At 32.2% G+C, this 20134-nt stretch overlaps 3 protein-coding genes across 4 annotated transcripts; 1 reads left to right on the top strand and 2 right to left on the bottom strand.

Annotated features, from left to right (window-relative positions):
- Positions 1-2981: 2981 nt before the first annotated feature.
- Positions 2982-5087, bottom strand: LOC107947261 (transcription factor SPEECHLESS). The gene is made up of 3 exons (XM_016881851.2): positions 4336-5087; positions 3706-4239; positions 2982-3255 (listed from the first exon to the last, which is right to left on the bottom strand). The coding sequence occupies exons 1-3, from the start codon at positions 4717-4719 to the stop codon at positions 3184-3186; spliced, it is 990 nt and encodes a 329-aa protein (XP_016737340.2). The 5' UTR covers positions 4720-5087; the 3' UTR covers positions 2982-3183.
- A 9509-nt stretch (positions 5088-14596) lies between these two features.
- Positions 14597-17720, bottom strand: LOC121224364 (dihydrofolate synthetase). The gene is made up of 10 exons (XM_041107597.1): positions 17373-17720; positions 17176-17273; positions 16935-17085; positions 16799-16861; positions 16495-16656; positions 16068-16259; positions 15862-15961; positions 15500-15631; positions 15214-15345; positions 14597-15126 (listed from the first exon to the last, which is right to left on the bottom strand). The coding sequence occupies exons 1-10, from the start codon at positions 17640-17642 to the stop codon at positions 14774-14776; spliced, it is 1653 nt and encodes a 550-aa protein (XP_040963531.1). The 5' UTR covers positions 17643-17720; the 3' UTR covers positions 14597-14773.
- Positions 17721-18151: 431 nt separating this feature from the next.
- LOC121224365 (uncharacterized) lies at positions 18152-19880 on the top strand. Of its 2 annotated transcripts, none has more exons than XM_041107599.1 (3): positions 18152-18289; positions 18554-19215; positions 19319-19880. In XM_041107599.1, the coding sequence occupies exons 2-3, from the start codon at positions 18567-18569 to the stop codon at positions 19807-19809; spliced, it is 1140 nt and encodes a 379-aa protein (XP_040963533.1). In that variant the 5' UTR covers positions 18152-18289; positions 18554-18566; the 3' UTR covers positions 19810-19880. The 2 variants fall into 2 exon arrangements, with proteins under 2 accessions (XP_040963533.1, XP_040963532.1); XM_041107598.1 differs by having other exon boundaries at positions 18171-18309.
- Positions 19881-20134: the final 254 nt, after the last annotated feature.

Here is a 20134-nt window from a genome sequence, read left to right on the forward strand (position 1 = left end):
TGATGTTTCTGTTTGTTTCTTTTGAAAATAGACTTATTAAGGATTCTAAAAATATAAATTATAACTCATAATTATTTTTCTTCAAATTTTTATGATTTTCCAAAGTCAGAACAGGAGAACCCGAAATCATTCTGACATTGTCTCATAAAATTTATTATATCTCATAATTTACAATTCCATTACTTACACCGTTTCTTCTATGAGAAACTAAACTCAATAAGCTTTAATTTCATATTTTATTCACCCTCTAATTCAATTCCCACAATTTTTGGTGATTTTTCAAAATTAAACCACTGCTGCTGTCTAAAACTATTTTAGTGCAAAATGTTGATTTCTATTTTGCCCCAAATTTCACAGTTCATACAATTCAGTCCTTGCTCAATTAACCTCTCAATTAAGCTAATTTTTCTCAATTAGTACTTTACCTAGACATTATAAGTTATTTCACAACTATTGAAATTTATAATTTCCACATATAACCCTAACTTCAAACTCTTTTACTATTAGGTCCCAAACATTCACTTTCTATTCAATTCTTTCAATAAAATCAGCATATGAACAATTTAAAGCTCTAATTCCATGCTAAATCGTCATATACTTCCAGCATGTATTCATATTAATTTTCAACTTCTTTCATAGAATAAAAAACTAATGAATACAAAAAGTGGGCCTAGTTGTAAAAGTCACAAAAACACAAAAATTTAAAGAAATAATCAAGAATTGAACTTACTTGCAGTAAAAATATGAAGAACCAGCTTAAGGAAACCCTTCTATGGTGTTTTAGCTGATGAGGATGCAGAAAAATAAAGAGAAATCTAGATAATTCCACTTCAATCCTAGCTTTATTAAGTAAATTTTGTAATATTCTAATTTTGCCCTTAATTCTCCTTATTTTCTTACTAATTTTGTACCTTTGCCGTCCAGCCCAAATAGACCTTGGGTCTATTTTCCTTTTAAACCCTCTTCCTTTTATCATTTAAGCTATTTAATCATTTCCCATAATTTTGCATTTATTACAATTTAGTCCTTTTTGTTCAATTAATTATCGGAACTTTAAAATTTCTTAACGAAACTTTAATACTAAATTTTTAACACTCCATAAATATTTATAAAAATATTTATGGCTCGGTTTAAAATCTCTGAGGTCTCGATACCTCGTTTTTTATTCTAATTATTTTAATATTTATTTCTAGTGCACTATTCACTATTTCAAAAATTTTCCTCACTTCACATTTAACTTATACTCACTAAATTAATAATATTTTCTACTCATTTGTCGAATTTAGTGATCTCGAATCACCGTTCTGACACCTCTGAAAATTTAGGCCATTACATTTTTCCTCACTAAATCGGGCTGTTACATGCGGTTACTCCAATGTGTCAACTTATGTGCGAAAGCGATAGTTACAAATTGTATTAGTTTGACTGGTAGTCTTCAGCAAGTGGCGATGTGGCGTCGATCACTTATTGGCCATGGTATGATGCTAGTTCAATGGCGTGTTTCTCCACAAGGATGGATGATAGTTAATGTGGATTGTACGGTGCATGTTGTGCATGGCTAGTCGATGGTTGGAGGTGTAGTGAGAAAAAAGTAATGGCGATAGCTCGTGGCATTTAAAAAAAGTGTAGGTATAGGTGATGTCTTGGTTGCAAAAATTTGGGCAATTTATATCGGTTTAGAATTGGCCTGGAATAAAGGGTATAAGAGGGTGTTATTGGAGAGTGATTGTTAGGAGGCCGTCTAGGTAGTGAATGACAAGAACTTGCATGCTAGCTCTGATGTAATAGTAAGATTCATTTGGTGGCTGTTAGAACATGATTGGCAATCACAAGTGATACATGTTGTACGTGAAGCAAATTTTGTAATGGACTCATTGGCGAAAGGGTGCAAAAGAGATGACACAAACACTCGTTACCTTGATGATTCGGTCGAATAGACCTGACTCTTGGCTTCAACAAGATATGGTCGAAGTGCAACAAGTGTGAATAGGTTGATGATTTCTTTCATTGTGTAATTGCACTTTCTCATTAGAAAAAATTAAGGTTTTAGGGTAAATTACACCAAGGTCAGTAAATTATTAATAAGTTTATATTTTGGTCACTCAGCTTTAAAAAGTTTGAAGCTGGTCACTGAATTATTGAAAGTTTTCATTTAAGTTATTAAACTATTCAAAAGTTTCTATTTGAGTCATTAGGTTGTTAAGTTCTTCTTTTGTTTTTAAATTCGGTTAGTGAGTTCCAAGTGATGATTTGATAATTGGTATGGTGGATTAGTATTCATCAAGGAGTGGAAGAACATACCATAGATCTAAATCAGTTTGAAGGTTAGTGTCAAATATCAGAGAAAAATACTATTTGAATTTTGTTTCACAAATTTGTGACATTCAAAATTATTTTATGAAAAAACTAAATGGTAGAAGAGAAAGGGAATGAGTGCTTTTGACTAGTGTAGGTGTTGCAAATAGAGAACGTCGTACAACAATGATTTTAACAGTATTGTCACTTAAATGAAACTTTTGAATAATTCAATGATCATTTTTGTAACTTTTTAAAATTAAATGACCAAAATGTAAACTTATTAACAATTTAATCACATTAAGTGAGTTTACCCAAAGTTTTAGGATGCTTTGGCTTCAAGACCTATTTATAGATTTTATATAAGAAGACCCTCGCAACAATATTATTTATTTTTTAAAATAAAAAGGTTTTTTTAATATTGTTCTTTATTTCCATCGTGTTATTTTATTATAAATTTAACTAAAAAATAGAAAACTAAAATCCAACAAAAACAAAAGAAAAAGAAAAAAAAAATCCCAGAAACAGAGAATAATTGAACTTAAAACAAATGGATAATTAATTAATTGTATGTTTCCTACATGCAAAATACGCAAAAAACTTTAACCTAATAAAAACTACAAAAATTACAAAGGATGAGTGTTACACTAAAACACTATAAAAATCTAAGCTAAATGCATGCAGAGTCATGATAATCATAATAATATTACCAATCTACAATTACATGTAATTTGTTAAACAGAAATTCTAAAAAAGAAGAAGAGTAAAATGCATATATTCCCAGATTCCCATTCCCAGAAAAGGATGAATCTGTAAATATTTTAAAACACTGAAAATGGAAACTCTCTCTATGTGTATATATATATGATCCATGGAGTAATAAAAACCCTAGCAATGGCCGAATGTTTGCTGGATTTGTTGAGCCAATTCTTCAGCACTCAGTTGGCATTCAATTCCAATCTGTTCATTAAAAAAAACACAAAAAATATAATGTTATATTAACATAAAGATACAAACATAACATTTCATCACGGTGAGATATCCAGTAAATTTTGTGTTTTTTTTTTTTTACAGCGAAGTACCGTTTTGAAGTACATCAATGTCAGTTTTTCTTTTTCATGTTACGACAAAACCAGTTAGCTTTGGTCCATAATATTAATATTAAGAGTTACCACTGGACCAGTTTCATGTCGGATTCCTTTTTATCAATGATGAAACGAATCATTTAAAATCAAAGATGATGCAGTAAAGAACAAAAATAAACGTTGCTAACTTTAAGAAAAAAAAAAAAAAGAACATCATTGCACAAAATGATTACCTTTTGCTGTCTTTTTTTGGTTCTTTGTAATTAAATTATAAAAACATATAATTAAGAAAAAATAATAATGTTTTTGATTTTTTTTTTGTTACCTTGATCGTGAAAGAGTTAAGCATGGTTTCATCAACGGTGATAATGTTGACATTAAGGATTTCCAGTGAGAGTTCTTCCAGAGCTGAGATTATTTTGAGAGCTTGACCGGGAATCCGAGGAGATACTGTCTTTAAAACAAGGTTGGGACCTGAAAACTTCACTTCCACGTCGGCGACGTGTGATTTTGAGTTAGCGACGAGTTCGTTGTTGTTGTCAACGGAGGAAGTTGAAGAAGTGGGAGAGGGTTCAAGTGAAGTACTAGCCGCCATTGTTGGTGAGAGGTAACCCTTTTGCAACCGTGGTTTGTACGGACTACCGGGTTGTGGTGTTCTCGGACTTATTGGCAAGTTCAAACGGGGACTCAACGGTGGCTTCCGAGGACTGAGTGGTGACGGTCTTGGACTTAAAACCACCCTTGGACTCAACACTTCACTGTAAACTTTCCTTTGTTTTTTAGCTTCGAGTGCTTGTAAAACTTGCTGTAACTCGTTGATATAATCCACTACACCACCAATGATGGATGCTTGATCACCCTTTAAACATTAAAATTCACGAAAAAAATCTCGAATTTAAGATCAAAAACAAGAAACTAAATAAGATTTAAGTGACGGCCAACGGGTTTAGCTTACTCTTTTGACATAAAAACACGGCATCAGCGATCTCAGCACCGATAAATGTTCGTTCATTTGCTTCCTCCGGTTCCGTTCGACGGTAATATGAGACATCCTTTGAGGCCCATCAGTATTCATTGTTTCTTCTAAAGAACCCAGTTTTTGTCTCTTGGTTTTCGGTGAAGTTTCCTCCGTTTCCGACTCCATTAATGGAGCTGATTTTTGTGCACTACCACCACCAACACCCACAGCCGCCGCCGTTGTAGCCGTCGTCATTTCTTCTAACGGAGTAAAAGGTACTGGGAAATCAATAAGACCATCTAAACTTTCAAAAATACTAAATAAATCATCTTCACCGACGAACTCAGGCTCATCGGAAAACTCACACAAATTATCATCCATTGCACTCCAAAAACAAAAGGAAAAGAAAACCGTTATACCCTAAAAGCAGTGAAGGGGGGGGGGAATAAAGGGAAAAAGGGTTACTATAAAAAGGAGGAAATACAATACAAAGAACAGTGGTATAGCTTTGAAACTATCACAATCAAAGTAAATCTTCTTTTTTAGGATGGGTATCTAAAAATTTCATTTGAATATTTGCCCTAGTTGGGTTGATGATGTTGCTGGTTCGATTTTTCACTAAAGAATGGTCGAAAGTGAAAAAAAAAACAGTGTAGTGATAAAAAAAAGGTTATGGCAACTCGAAAATGGGAAAATAGGTAAGAGCTAACAGAAGGTAATAAATAAGGTAGATAAAATTCGATGGTTATAAATAGAAAATTAAATAGGGGTGAATTAAATGATACACTCGACTTGGATCAATATGATGAATGATGATGGAGTTTTATTGGGATTTATTTATATATATTATTTTTATGTTGGTCTTGGAGTGACATATTAATTAGTTTTTGATCGTACTATACAGTTTAAATATATTAATAATGCTTTAGGTTATTTGATTTTTTATTCAAATGCTAAGGGTTCAGTTTGGCTGCTTAACGTAAATATATTATTAACATGCATGCATGTCACCTTAATTATTTTGTTTCCTTTTATAACATGTTGTGTTATATATATATATAAAAAGAAAATTTGGGTGAAAAATCTTTTCAACTTTAGCTTGCAAATGCATATGAACCTGAAAATTGTGGAATTCAAATTCCATATAATTAAATTCGAATTTTTATAATAATGATTAGCAATAAATATATATAATTTAAATGTTTTTTTTTAAACGAACCCAAATAATTTAGGAAAATAAATGTCTCGTCGTAGCATGCCTACTTACCCTAAAAGATTGTCTTACATGCATATAGCTAGATGCATTTATTTCACGCGCTTTATATTTTGCTTATATACTTTTTCCCTATTTACTACTGTTATGCTTTATATTTTGCTTATATTAGTTTACGTATTTTTTGCCATGCATTCAATTTTTTTTTTGAAAAAAAATATACCAATTATAAAAAAATAAACGTAATCTAATTTTATTGTAATAACTCCTACTCTATTTGACGTACATGGTAGGTCTTAGTAAAACCATTTAATACATGTACATTAATCATTTATTCTAAAGATAATAAATACTAGAATACTCTTAAAATAAAACGAATAATTAAGGCAAAAAATGTGGAAACAGTGAGAGCAGTGAAATGACAAAGATACCCACAGTAATGGTTAGGTTCGGTTCTTCAATTCTTAAAAAATGCCGTCTGTCTGGTTGGTTACTGCTGTCTTTCTAATTTTCTGGTAATGACTTTTGCAATATTCCATTCAGCCGCCCACCATCTTATTATTACCATTCATTTAAAAATACTGCAACTGGTAATGCAATCATGCCATTGATGCCCTGTTTTAAATGTTAGTTCGATATAATCTAGTTATAAGGAGTTTAATGTTAGTTAAATAAAGCATTGGTTCAATTCGGATAAGAAAAAGTATTGGGTGAATTTTATCTAAATTTTAAATTTAATTAAGATCCAATATGATTATTGAATATCGAAAGATCTCGAATTAAAAAAAAATGATGTTATAAATGATTATTTAACTAAAACGAAGAGAATGAAGGGAACTTGTCTATGGGAAGGCTGGAGTGATTTATTACAGCATTGAAAACACGACAAAGTGAACATAACTGTGAGTAAACTTTGAGAGTGACTGTGAGATGCATAGGGGGGAGGGATATTCATAATTTCATATATACGTATGGAAATTTGGAAAGAGAGAAGAGAGGTAGTGGGCATGGGACAAAAGCCTGCAACTTGTGGTGTCTGTTTTAAATAAGAGTTTCCTTTCTGATGATATAAAGAAGGGGGCTAAAATAGGGGTTACAACTAGCTTTCGATGACCACACACGGCATCTCCGTGTCTTCATTTCTTACATCTTCTTGTTTAACTAAGGTTATTTATTTTTAAGAACTTTATGAGTATTATTCATTTGAATGTGTAGGGGGCAGAGATCTTGTTGCAGGTGCACCCAAACAGCTCTTCATGGGCAGGGGTTAAGGTAGGGGAAATTTTTAATGACCCAATTGAATTATAAATTTTTGGGTCGAAATTCTCATTATATTAATTTATAATTTCCATTTTCGGAATTCAAGGCCAGTGCTGCTAACTTTGGATTCACCCTTGTTCATGAGAGTGCACTCTGTTTTAGGGTTTTAAGATAGAAGAAAATGAGTTTCCAAAAAGGAAAATAACTCAAATCAATGAGAAATTAGTGAATTTTCAAAAATGGTCTCTACTTCTAAATTCCATTTTTAATTTTTTTTAAAAATGAAAAATTGTATTTGATCCTCAGATTTTATAAAAATTGTGCATTTAATCATTATCTTTTAATTGCTGACCTAGAAATAAGTATTTTAGCAATTTATATGCATCAAAAATCCACAATTCAATTCTATATGTTAAATAACTAGACTAGCTTTTGAATTTTCATAGAATATGAAGATTAAACTGTAATAAAGTTAATTTCAACTTTTAAGATTTTATAAATCATAAGGATGAAATTCATAATTAAACCCACTTTGAAAGCGTAAAACAGTCTGCTGCTAAAGTTGAAGCAAAATAAGAATGTATTAATGCAAAATTTTGACAAAACAGTGAGGAAAATATAATTTTATTTCAAAAGAGAAAAAAAAAACCATCACTTGGAGCGTTGATTTATAGTACATTGAAGCTCCACTTTTATTTCTATTTGTCGGTTTTTATCACAATTATATATGTCCATCACACATCAATTTCTCACATTTACCATCCTCAACAACCCACCCTCTTACTCTCTTACTTGATAAAAACCAATCAGTCCATTTAATTTTCTTTAAATATTTTGATTATTATTATCTTAGTACGTAAAAGCCTTTTTGAAATCATTGGAACCATCATGGATATATTTCGATTCCCTGACTTTCATGGCTACGTACTGTTATAAATATATACACACAAATGAAATGTGTATATATATGGATTCAAGTAGCAAAACTTAGGAATATAATCGAGGCGAGTGGAGTTTGAATAGTAACAAGTTTAATCTATAGTTTAGCTTGAAATTTAGGATTTGATACTGGATTTAAACTTGATCAAACATCATTTTTTGAGTTCGATTTCAACTCGAGACATAATTCAACTATTCGAGCTCAAGCTCAATTAAGTTTGTTCATACTTAAAGTTTTTCTTTATGTAATAAGGGTAAAAATGTACATAAACTCAATATATTAAAATGAAAAGCTCGATTAAGCTCATAACCTGTTTAAGTTTAGTATTATATTTGCTTGAATTCAGCTTGATAATTACCAAATCGAAATCAAGTTTTTTTCTTCAAAGTGTCTCATTTACATTCCCAGCAAAACCCTTTGATTGTTTTATTTACTTTGGCTTGTGACAATTAATTAAGTTTGCCCAATTATTCTATCTAGAGGTGTTTTGATCTGATCGGTCGAATTTTTTCAATCCGCTTCGTAGCAAGATGATTCGGGCTTTGATCAAACTTGCACCATCCTGTCTCGAAAAAAATAGCAAAATTTCCTTACATTAATTTTATAACAAATTTATATATTTTAATTAATTTTTTAAAACATTTATAACATATTATTATCATAACACATTAACTACTTTTCGTTGATTTTAGTTAGATAATTTTTATATGATTAAATAAAATAATAATAAAATCCTAATTTTGATATGATTTGCCCCCTTATCATCCCTAATTCTATCTTTAAAACTAATACAATATTGCAAAAAACTATGTTGAAAATGCACCTCGATGTCACAAAATTGTAATCATATATACATATAAATGCATGCATGCATGAAGCTATTTTAGGAATCTATAAAGCATCTTTATCTATCAATATTTCAAGAGTACTAACATATAGGGACAAACATGATGATGTCTCAAATGTAAAGTGAAACTGCTACATCTTTTTGTAGCTACTGTGATGTCTTAAATAATCCATCTTTAGTAACAAAAACCCTACCATCTATATTCTATATCAATAATTATAAACAAATCCAAACATTTAATTAAACTTTCCTATATACAAATATTTTAAAAAGAAAAAAAAAACCCAACAAAAATTCAAAATTTTTTTAATTAAATTTGATTTTGGGAAACCCAAATATTATATAATATATAATTAATGAGGCATAAAAAAGAGAGAGGATGAAAATGAGACAAAATTTGAAATTAAATAAGAGTGGGGGCCTCTATTCTACAGCTTCATTTACTTCCCAATCTGAAACATATCATTTATTAGCACACACGAAATATATGACCTTTACATTACTCCACTTTTCTCTCTCTTATAATATCATATTCAAAAAAAAATTATATAATATGGTTTTTATCATAGATAATTGACTTTATTTTATAAAAAAAATTGATTAGGTATGTCACATGATTTGGATAGTTAGCAAGGAATGTATGTTAATGCAGTTGAATTTAATTGTACTGTTGTTATTTAAATCCATCGATTATAATATTTATGACATTATTATGTACTATAAGGGGTGGGTTTATAAAATATGGTATCCTACGGTTGAGATTGATTGGAGGGACAACAACGGGTCCCATTTGGCCCTTCACATATCTTCATTTAGATTTCCATTTCGTTTACTTCTAATGTCATGTCCCTATCTCCAACATCAACACTAAAACCTAGAGATGGCAACGGTTCAGCCCCGGACGGTTTTTTCCCACTCCTCCCCACTTTAATTCCTCCCTTTTAAATTAAATTTTCCCTCTTCAACTCGATCTGTAGTTAAATAAATCTCTAATTTATGATTTTTATTCGTAAAAGTTTTTCATTAAAATAAATATATTTTGAATTTTAGTTAAATTATTGTTGATGAAATAGAAATTACGCACCTTTTAGCATTAACAACAAATTATTGAGTGTGTTAGGTATATATACACTTTCAATAAATTTTAAAATATTATTTTATTTTTCTTTTTAAAAATTATTTTCTTTTTTAAAATTTAATGAACTATTTTAATTAAATTCACGTTAGCTTTATTTTAAAAGTATTTTTATTTTAATATTAAAATCAAAGGCTTTCATGAGTAAAAATCATAATTTAGGGGCTTATTTAACTATAAAATAGTATATATAAGGGCTTGTGTGAACCAAAGTGTAATTGCTTTAAGGGTGTTTTTAGTATATTAGCCAAGCTAATATCATATATTTTAAACTGATATATATTATGCATAAGGCTATTTTGATAATTGTCTCGGGACATGATAACGTTAGCAAAAAATACATGGTTAAGACCAAAAATAACACAACACAAGACACAAGAAGATGATTACACAGTTTACCTAGGCAAGTCTCTTAAATATATAGACATTGATTTCGAAAATGCTTACAAAATAATATCTAATACAATTTCAATAAAATACTAATACCATAAGAGTAATACAATATAATAATAACATAAGTAAATAAGGACTTTATGGTAGCTCATCAGGAGAACCACGATCCAATCCAAAGTCCTTTATCCAAAGGATTATTTTGGAAAATTTTGATCCAAATCAATTACCAATATTTGTCTTCCCAAGCAGGATGATCATCCATAATGGGTTAAATATTCACCATATAATCAACATAACGCAAATGTAAAGTTCAATAAATTGCCAACACCTAAATATAGTACTAAATTGTCAATTTCATATTTTCAGCAGATAGGTTTTTTTTTTCTAAACCTAATTTCGGCCTAATCCAACTAATTGAAGAATTAGACCCACCTCGAAACCTAATATTTTTAAAAAAAGAATCAAACCCTATCGCATTTGATTAGATCAGAACCAATCGAGTCCAGATTCTTTCACCATTGCTACTAAAGTCCTTACGAACTCCATGAAATTCAATTAAACAAAGAAGAGAAAAAAGAAGAACATGATTTAATTATGTTCTCAAGTCCTATTTCCTTTACATATTTAAAATTTAGTGTCTTTACTTTTAATCTCTTTATAATTTTTATTTAATAAACAATGCCCGATTGATAACACTATTAAACAACTTTTGCGAAACTGAACATTGTGGCATTTAGAAAAGAATTGCTCTCGTGCACTTTAGAAGCTAAATAAGTAAATACAATTGTTGAATGGTAAGATTTCCAATATCGAATCTATAAGTGTAAGGTTTTTCAACATTGCTTCAGATAAGCATAAAGGTCAATAATTGACCATTTGAGCAAATTTATTTATTTTTTGGTTTACGTTAATAATGCCTTATAATTGCCAACGAGACATTGGTATTGCGGACAAAGGCAGAGGCAGAGGACTTGGGTCCTTTCAATTTCATTATACACAATTGTTGTGTGTGGATCTCCAGTCTCACAATGCGTTATTGCTATGTCTAAGTTTTAGTTTGGTGAGATGGTTTTCTCCGGATTACTCTCATTCTTAATTAGGTTGTTTGAACTTTGTATTAGTTTGATTCAATGTTATAGTTGCTTAGACATGTATTTGTAATTATATTGTGCTCGTCATTATATTATGATTATTGCATTGTATTTACACTTGTAAACTCTAAAAATAAACAGTGCCATGTAATCAAATTTAACGGAATTCCTTGGATGGTTTTTCAATTATTAAATCAAAAGAGTATAAGAACTAAATCTTGAGGTTAAAAATAGAGAAATTAAATTTTAAATGTATAAAGAGTATAGAGATTGAAAATAAAATTAGACAAAAAAAAATTATTTGTCAATTGTCACTTTTAGACATAATTATATTTTAAAAAGTAATGTTGTAAAAAATATGGATATTTTTATGATATTTCAAGAGTAAAGTGAATAGCTTTTTAGTGATAAAAGAAGTTACATAAAAATTTTGCTTTTGAAAAAAAAATCAAAAATTCAACATATATATATAATGAGTTAATTGTACCAAGCATCCTTAAATTATGACTTTTATTTTAAATTAATTTTTAAATTTTAAAATGTGCTAATTACATTCCCAATTTATTAATGTTATACCAATCAGATCATTCAATTATTAAAACCATCAAGTTAACTGTTAAATGACACATCAACTATTATATAATATAATTTAAAATAAAAAATTTAAAGAAAAGTAAATATTAATGCATAACTTTTAAAAGTAAAAACTAAAATGAAACGATAAATTTGTAAAAACTTTGAAAACTTTAAAATTGAAATATTTAGGACATCTTTAAAAAATTTATTTTGAACTTGAAAATTGAAAATTTTGAAATAATAAATTGAAAATGTTGTGTGGAATGCAAAAGATTGGGCCTACCCACACATAAAATGTGTCAGACCCAACAATGAAACATATAAGAAGGAAGAATTAAAAGTGTGTTTGTGAAATTAAATGTCTCCTCTACCTTATCTACTGGTAATATTAATGGGGTAAAAGAATCCCAAATTTCAAATCAAAGTAAAAAAAAAAAAAAAACAGCAATTGAGTGCCACAAAATAACCTGTTTTTGGAGTCCCCAAAATCTTCGTAGGACTTCAATATACTGTCCACCCTTTTTAGCATTTAAGATGTAAACGCATTTAATGGCCTTTCTTTCATTTTCATTTCTTTTGGTAACTTTTTAAGATAAAACTTACTTACCCTTCAAGTGTAAAATATTTTTTACTATTATAGTTTTAAGAATTTTGATTTTTTTTTAAATTTTGAAGATAATTTTTCGTATTTATTAAGTAAATTTAAAATAATATTTTTATTGTTATTTTTATATTTTTTTTCTATTTAGTTGATTTAATTCTCTATTTCTAATGAAAATTTAATACTTGACTTCTTCCATACAAAATGCATTTGGCTTCAACTTAAATTAAATATTTTAAATGTATTTTTAAAATTATTATTAAAATTAAATCTCAATGAAAAATATTATTAAAATATAAAGATTTAAATTTTTTATCTCAAAATTATAATTACAATTAAATAGTTAAATATTCATTATGTATTTACATAAAAAAATTTATTAAACAAGAAATAAAATGTAAAAAGAGATGACAAAAATAAAATATAATTATCATTGCCCTAAAAAACAAATTTATATTGAGATTTCCTTGACGAGTGACTATGTGTGTCTGCATGATCCACCTTTTTAGGATCTTGACGAGCCCACCAAGGACAATATGACCTCCTAGTGAACAACAGTTTGTAGGTTTCTCTCTACGCTGTTGGCCCCCCTCAACAAGGTCTTAACTTAATGGCAAGATTAAGACCATGAGAACTCTAAGATACTAGATTTATGTCTCACTCTATGTAAGTTATGTCTGAGTTCTTAGTTTATATTTATTATGTTTTATGTCCAAGGGCGTAAATAGGAGGGCAGGCAATGGCCTTGATCCCTCCACCCAAATTGTAAATATGCCTTTTTTAGTCCCTTTAAAAGGTTTATCAAGTTATAAGTCCACATAATGGTAAAATTGCACTTACACTCTCCAAAAAGTTATGATTCATCTAGAAACTCAAAGTAAAATTGTAATCCCACTATATGCAAACTTTGTATATATTTATTATAGTGTAGACCTTAATATATCAGTTTAATTGTGTTTTTATATTGATTAATTTTAATTATAGTAAAATAGAATACAAATTATATATGTTTAAAGGATAAATTTATATTTGATTTAGAACTCATTTAATAAACAAAAGTTAAGGAATTAATGGATTTGTTGGAAGTATGGGTAATTATGAGTTGTTGAATTTTAGTATGTTAAATACTATGAGCATTAAATTGGCTAGAATTTCGAAATGTATTCGGTTAACGAAAATAAAATTACAGAATTCCAAAAAGAGAACACACACAACCAATCGAATGAACATCAATGGACAACAAACAGTTAAGTCTGAAAAAAATGCCAAACTAACAAACAAACAAAAAACCAAACTACAATGCAAAAAAAAGTGACGGCCAACAGTGTCACAGTGTTATTTCCCATCACAATTCACTCTGAGACGTCGAAAATGTCGTCGATGTAATGTCACCTTCACCCCCATAATAAGATTTCGAATCCATTTCTTTTAAAGTAATTGCAGGAACCAACTAAACGATTTAATTCCGGGTTGGATTGTTTTTCTGTTAAGGTTATTAAGAAGTGGAGCCATTTTTTATTTTCCAAAAAAAATAAAGTGTGAATGGTTTTGAGGGTGGAGAGCTATCATGGAGATTACGTAAATTATGGGGATTGAGATGGCTCGAAAACCAGCTTTAAATGCCCCGTGGTTGGCGAGCCCTTTTGGCATGTTTTATACACTAGCAAACGAAAGAACAAAAAATGAAGACGTTGTTTGAAATTTGGTTCTCATGTGGGTGTGGATGATGGTGACCAGTGAGATCGGTCGTAATGATGGAGTTGTGGGCGGAGATGGAAAATTTAGTGTTTTAAAGGCCCACTCTTACTCCGCCTACACTCTTCTATTTTTCATGCAGGAATATCATCCAACACATGGGGCCTCTATTTCTCAATGTTACTCATGTTTTTGTTTTACTACTTCAACCGCGTTTTCAACTTTCTTTGTTTTCTGATATAAGGCCCAACCACTTCTGCCCATAGCTGTTCCGGCCCAACAATTTCTGTCCCATAGCTATTCAGCCTAACCTTGATGGGGTACAGGCAGTCTTTCTAGCTCCGCACAGACAACATTTCGATGCCAAGCTGCTCCGGGTTTGACCTGAAAACTGAGTGCTGTTCGGCTTTGGAAATTTTGGACTCGACTCGAAAAAAAAACATGATATAATAGGAATGTACGAAGGTGATAAAGCCAACATGAATTATTAACGTGTCAAAACGAGACTTGAACCTAAACATTTAACTTCACCATTTCAATTTTATTACAAAATTTTAATAAATATATTTATTACATAATGAGATTATACAAAAACAAAAAAAAAACTCACAAACAAATCTCTGATTCTGGCGTGCAAAGCAATAGCAAAGTGTGACTAGTAAAAAGTTTATTGAGCCAATACCATTACCTATTAAGAGAAGCTAATACCAGCGAAACAATATGCAGAGATCCGGTGACCACGAGAATACCTAGCTCGTTCCTCGTTCTTTCTCTAAGAATTTGATTAGCAAACCTCAAGGAATCCGATAGCGAGTTCTGGGCAGCAACTATGGTTTCATGTTTCGAGTCCCTTGTCGAGGAAATGAAGTTGTCCTCGAACAATTCTCTATACCGTGTCATTCTATCGTGAAGAACTTCAATGCCCAATTCTCTGGAAGCTTGTATCCAACAATCTCTTAAAGCGGTTGCCGAGGTCGTCCGTGATGTGCCACCAGCTATGTCGGCTTCTGTTAGGAAGACTGCCTCTAGTTGTTTACCTGAGAGAGTAATGGTAAAAATCGGAGTTAAATTTATCAAGTACTAATGATACCCCATTCTAGAGTTTATGGGGTGTCGGTTTATACCTGAAAGGAACTCTTTAGCAAATGCTAAATGGTCTTTGTCACTAGCCATAGCAACAACAATAGCCAATCGTGAATCCGGAAACGTCGTTTGTATTGTTTCCAGTAAAGCTTTTGCAGAGTCTTTCGTGTGAGCTGAAAAACAACATAAGTACACCATCAGAAGTACTTCCAGGAAAATGACGAGTTCATATAAAGCTGAATGATTACAAGAATAGGCAGTTAATCCTAATTTCTCTGCTCATCTAAATCTAGAAATAGAAAACAAAGGAAATCAAGAGGAATAAACCTCCATCGACTAATACTGTTGATCCTGATAATCCTAACTTCTCAGCTTCTTTGGACATCAGAAATTGGCTTCTTCCTGGCAAGAATGTATTCTCCAAGCCAGCCCTAATAGATCCGTTCGAGATTCTCCATCCTGAAGCATGCACAAAATTATCCAAAGAAACAATAAGAAATAATAAAAGAGAACCCAAAAAAAAAAAAAAAAACTTAACTGGACTTAACAAGGCCTTGATGACTTATTCCCACGTAGTATTCATGCTTTATCATTACCTAAAGTTTGGTTTGCTGGGCTACTCACGAGTTTCTATGATGCTGGCATCAGTAGAAATCAAGCGATCAGAATAATGAAGATTAAGCACCTACCTTGGTTGCGCAGGCATAGTGCCGCGCATGTTGCAGTTACTGCATTTTGAAGTTGATGAGTTCCAAGCATCGACAGGTTTAGATCACGTAACTCAATGGACTGTGTAGATTAAACAATATAAGTTCATGAAAATGATTCAAAATACAAAGGGAATTAAGTTAAAAGCACTCAAGTTATTTGCAGTGTAAGGCTCGAAAGAACATACCGACTGTGAGCCATGGTCAAGTTCTATCACCAAGTCACAGCATTGAGAAGGTCTGCCCTTAAACGTGCCAATTCCTTTTATGGATGTTCTAACTCCAGCATCAGATGCTGATACAATAGGTGAAAACATTGAAGATGCTCTATCACGAAGAATGCGATCAATGTGGGGAAGAAATGGCCCGCCTAAAATCACCTGAAAATTAGAACCATTAAACAGGCATTATATCTCAAAACCAATACAAAATCGACCCATCAAGCAACAATCCATTGGTTTTGATGCATGCATATATATATGAAGAAAAAGAACATCATATACCAAAGTTTTTTATTTGAATCTATGGTCCTGATTAAGAAAGGTACTAAATGACGAGCTCAAAAAGCACACACTGACATCAAACAAAACTTTTTTTCAGGTAAAATCACCTAACTGGACGACCATGTTTAATGATTCCAGCTTTTGCCATTGCAATGCTTTCCAAAGAACCCCCGAGCGCAGCCAAATGTTCCTCACCTATCGCCGTTATGATTGACGCATCAAGTTCCGAACTAGAAATAACATTCGTAGCGTCCCTAGCACCCCCTAAACCAGCCTGTCTCGTTACAATCAAACCAAACAAGAAAAAAAAGGAACAGTAAGTCCAACATGAAGGCAGACACAACTGCTTGCGCCCCGCACACGCATACACACTCAAAGGTGCTGTAAAGAAAATTCATTAGGCAAATAAAAATCACCTCTATGATTGCAATATCCACATTCTCTTGAGCAAATAAAGCGAATGCCACCGCAGTAAGAACCTAAAAAAAACATGTTAGCTTATATCCAACAAAACGATATTAATAGATACGAAAAATCTCAACATGTACGAACCTCGAAGTGACTAAGACATCCATTTTCGAGCACAATAGCTTCGTTGAGACTTCGTTTAATACTATGGAAGAGGCAATTCAATGCATTGGAAGACACTGGCTTCCCCATTTTTCCTACTGACATACGTTCTCTTATACTAAGCATATGTGGACTGCTTAAAAACAAAACATATATAAATTACAGTGCTGCAATATCATCCAAAACGACAACCAAATATGAAGACAGCAAACATAAAACGCACCTAGTATAACAACCAACAGAATAACCTTCAGAGCGTAAGATGTTCGATAAATAAGCTGCAGTGGATCCTTTTCCCTTTGTCCCAGCAATATGAACACTCTATACAATCATTTCATATATATATATATATATTGTGTCAGCACTGATTTGAAAATGGAAGAAAATGAACATAATTTATTGAAAAGGAAGAGGACGGACCTTGAAGTTGGATAGCGGGTTGCCAAGTCGGGTCATAAGGCGTTTCATTCTGCCCAAATCGAACCCATCATCGGAATCGGTACCGGCGTCTTTAGGGACGCCGGATTTCTCGTAGTTTTTGAGGGAATCGATGAACTGGCTAAAACCTTCGAGCTCCGGCTCCTCCGTGTACGACGAGAGGCATTGTTTCGATTCCAATTGGAAGTTTGATAACGGTTTTCTGTGAGTGAGAGTAGAGCGTTGGCTGACGATAAGCTTACGGATTTTCATTCCTTTTTTTGGGGGGGATTTTCCGTTTGTTTCCCAGGAAAAAGATGCTGCACTCACTTTAACTCAATTGGCTTCTTTAATACGTAGTTATTATTTATTAAGGGTTAACATAACTTTTAATCCCTGAACTTATCAATTAGGTCCAATTTGGTACTCCAACTTTTTTTTTCACTTTGGTTCTTAAACTTGGTGGCTATGCCCATTTAGTGCTTCAACTTGACAAAAATAAAAATTTGATGACATTATCATCCTAAGATCGTGTCAGAACTTAAAAAGATCATTTTAAAATTTCAGGTAACAATATGAAACAATCTAGAGTTTCACCTCAAATTTTGATAACACCCAAGTTTACTAACTAAAACAGTCGAGTTCATTTATCAAAATAGGTACCAAAATGCACATAACTGATATGTTTAGAGACTAAAAGTTATATTTACCCTTATTAATAATTAATAGTAATTTGAAACGTGTTAACATCATACGTTACTGATCTTGGTCTCTTACAAATTACAATTCTTCCCTGTAATTATTCCCCACTAAACATTTTTACTTTAAGTTTCCATCTTTGCTTGTAAATTTTTAGTTTTGCTTTGTTTTCACTCTCTTTCTATTTGGTTCCCGAGAAATTTGATCAAAGAAAGTTAGAAGTAAGAAAGGGAAAATTCAGGTTTTTAAAAGGAGGAGAATTTTTATTTTGTTCTGAAATATACTTGTTATACTGTTTCCCTTGTTTAGCATTCTAAAAAACCTAGCAAAAGTAGAAGATTTGTGGCTTCTTTCTTATTCTTTTTGCATTGTTATTAATTATTGTTTTTCTGAGGAAATTTTTCTTGAATATAACTAGGGTTTTTGCTCTAGTAATAGCTAATTGTTGAAGAAACTATAAAAAGAAATTTGTTTTGGTGTTATAGGTGGTTGAAGTTGATGATGGAGATCAATTTGGAGGAAGCTGATGAAAACGTTCCGAAAACCGATTTTGTTTATGATGGAGGGGTGGGAAATTGTAGGTGTAGTGAATTGGAATCAAGGAGCAAGAAAGCCGAAACGAGGTGTTTGGAGTTAGAATCGGAGGGTCGAATGAGGAAAAGCGACTACGAAGTACTCGAGACTCGATTCAGGTCATTAGAAGCCGCGCATCTTGCTCTTCAGGATGAAATTAAGGTCTTGAGGGGTCGGAATAGTGAAGTAGGCGACCGGATGGTAGGTGGTTATGGAGGGAAAGGGTTGATTGAGGGAGCTGTTGATTTGACCGAAGAGAGCGATGAGGAAGATATGGTTTCTAAGCTGATGGTGGAGAATAGGGTTTTGGAATGTGAGAAGAGTAAGGCTCAAAACGAGGCCGAGTTTTGGAAGTTGAAGTTCACGGAATTGGAATCATTGATGTCACGGCTGCAAGAAAGCTCGGTTTTGAAAAGCACGGAGCGGCCAGTTGATATGATGAATGAAGGAGTTAAATCAAAAGATGGAATAACTTCAAACGACTTGCCAGCCGTAGACAAAGCAGTGAGTTTCATGGATTCTGCACCTACTCTGGTTTCCCCCGGTAAAGGCATCGGAAATCTACAACCAGCCGGTAATGATGATTCTTTTCTCGGTATTCTGTGGTTTTTATAGTTTCATGTATTATGATGATTTACAATCGTCATCTTCAATTTTGGTGTTTGTTTTTGTTTCAGTGACACCTTGTAATGACACACCGTATAAGCTTTTCACTTTTGAGAAGGGAGATCACGGAATTGAGAGTAGTAAACGAGTTAAAAGATTGTTGCCATTTCGAGAGGAAAGAAGCCCCGGTAAACAGATGGCTCCTTCCACCCCGGCTGGTGTTAAACCTGCTTCAGTCATTATAATTGATATTCATGGTAGTGATGATGAACTTAATTTGGTCCACGATGAAATACCTTTGACAAGTAACTTGGAAGATGTGGATGGTAAACACGAAATAGAAGGAATTGTGGATAGTGAAATCGAAACCAGGAAGGAAAAGAGAATACTGTTTCATTTATTGCAGTCTCCAAAAGAAAACGAGCCTCTAATGTTTTTACTAGTGACACGGAGAGTGATGATGATAATGTTCCAATTGCGACACTCAGGAAGATGCATCACGAGGAAGCAGTTCCTGCTGCTACTACCCGAGGTAGTTTTACCCCTCGAAAACGGAGACTAGTATCACTTAGACAGTCTGAAGGAGTAAAAAGGTGCTCATCTAGGAAGGAAGGTGAATGTGAACTCTGCAAACTAATAACCCCTACAACTGAGGATGTTGAAGATGAAGGTTCAGACAAGATTGGGTCAGATAGTGAGAGTGACAGCGATAGCCTTAATGGATTTATTGTTGAGGACACCGACACTACCAATTGTGACGATAGTTGTAGTGACTCGCTGCAAGATGGTTCCGATTGCAACGATGCTTGTAGCAGACAAGAAGATGTCTCTAGTGACTCGAATGATGAAGTGGATTTTGACATGATTATTTCTCAACTTAAAAGGAA

Source organism: Gossypium hirsutum, chromosome D12 (assembly GCF_007990345.1).
Source record: "Gossypium hirsutum isolate 1008001.06 chromosome D12, Gossypium_hirsutum_v2.1, whole genome shotgun sequence".
NCBI classification, from domain to species: Eukaryota; Viridiplantae; Streptophyta; class Magnoliopsida; order Malvales; family Malvaceae; genus Gossypium; species Gossypium hirsutum.

Coding starts and splice junctions, on each gene's coding strand:
- LOC107947261 (XM_016881851.2), bottom strand. CDS start 4,719: ATGGATGATAATTTGTGTGAGTTTTCCGATGAGCCTGAGTTCGTCGGT. Junction 4,240..4,335: donor CGTGTTTTTATGTCAAAAGA/GTAAGCTAAACC, acceptor TAATGTTTAAAG/GGTGATCAAGCATCCATCAT. Junction 3,256..3,705: donor TTAACTCTTTCACGATCAAG/GTAACAAAAAAA, acceptor TTTAATGAACAG/ATTGGAATTGAATGCCAACT.
- LOC121224365 (XM_041107599.1), top strand. CDS start 18,567: ATGATGGAGATCAATTTGGAGGAAGCTGATGAAAACGTTCCGAAAACC. Junction 19,216..19,318: donor CGGAAATCTACAACCAGCCG/GTAATGATGATT, acceptor TTTTTGTTTCAG/TGACACCTTGTAATGACACA.
- LOC121224364 (XM_041107597.1), bottom strand. CDS start 17,642: ATGAAAATCCGTAAGCTTATCGTCAGCCAACGCTCTACTCTCACTCAC. Junction 16,657..16,798: donor TGGATATTGCAATCATAGAG/GTGATTTTTATT, acceptor GTAACGAGACAG/GCTGGTTTAGGGGGTGCTAG. Junction 15,127..15,213: donor TGCTAAAGAGTTCCTTTCAG/GTATAAACCGAC, acceptor TTACTCTCTCAG/GTAAACAACTAGAGGCAGTC.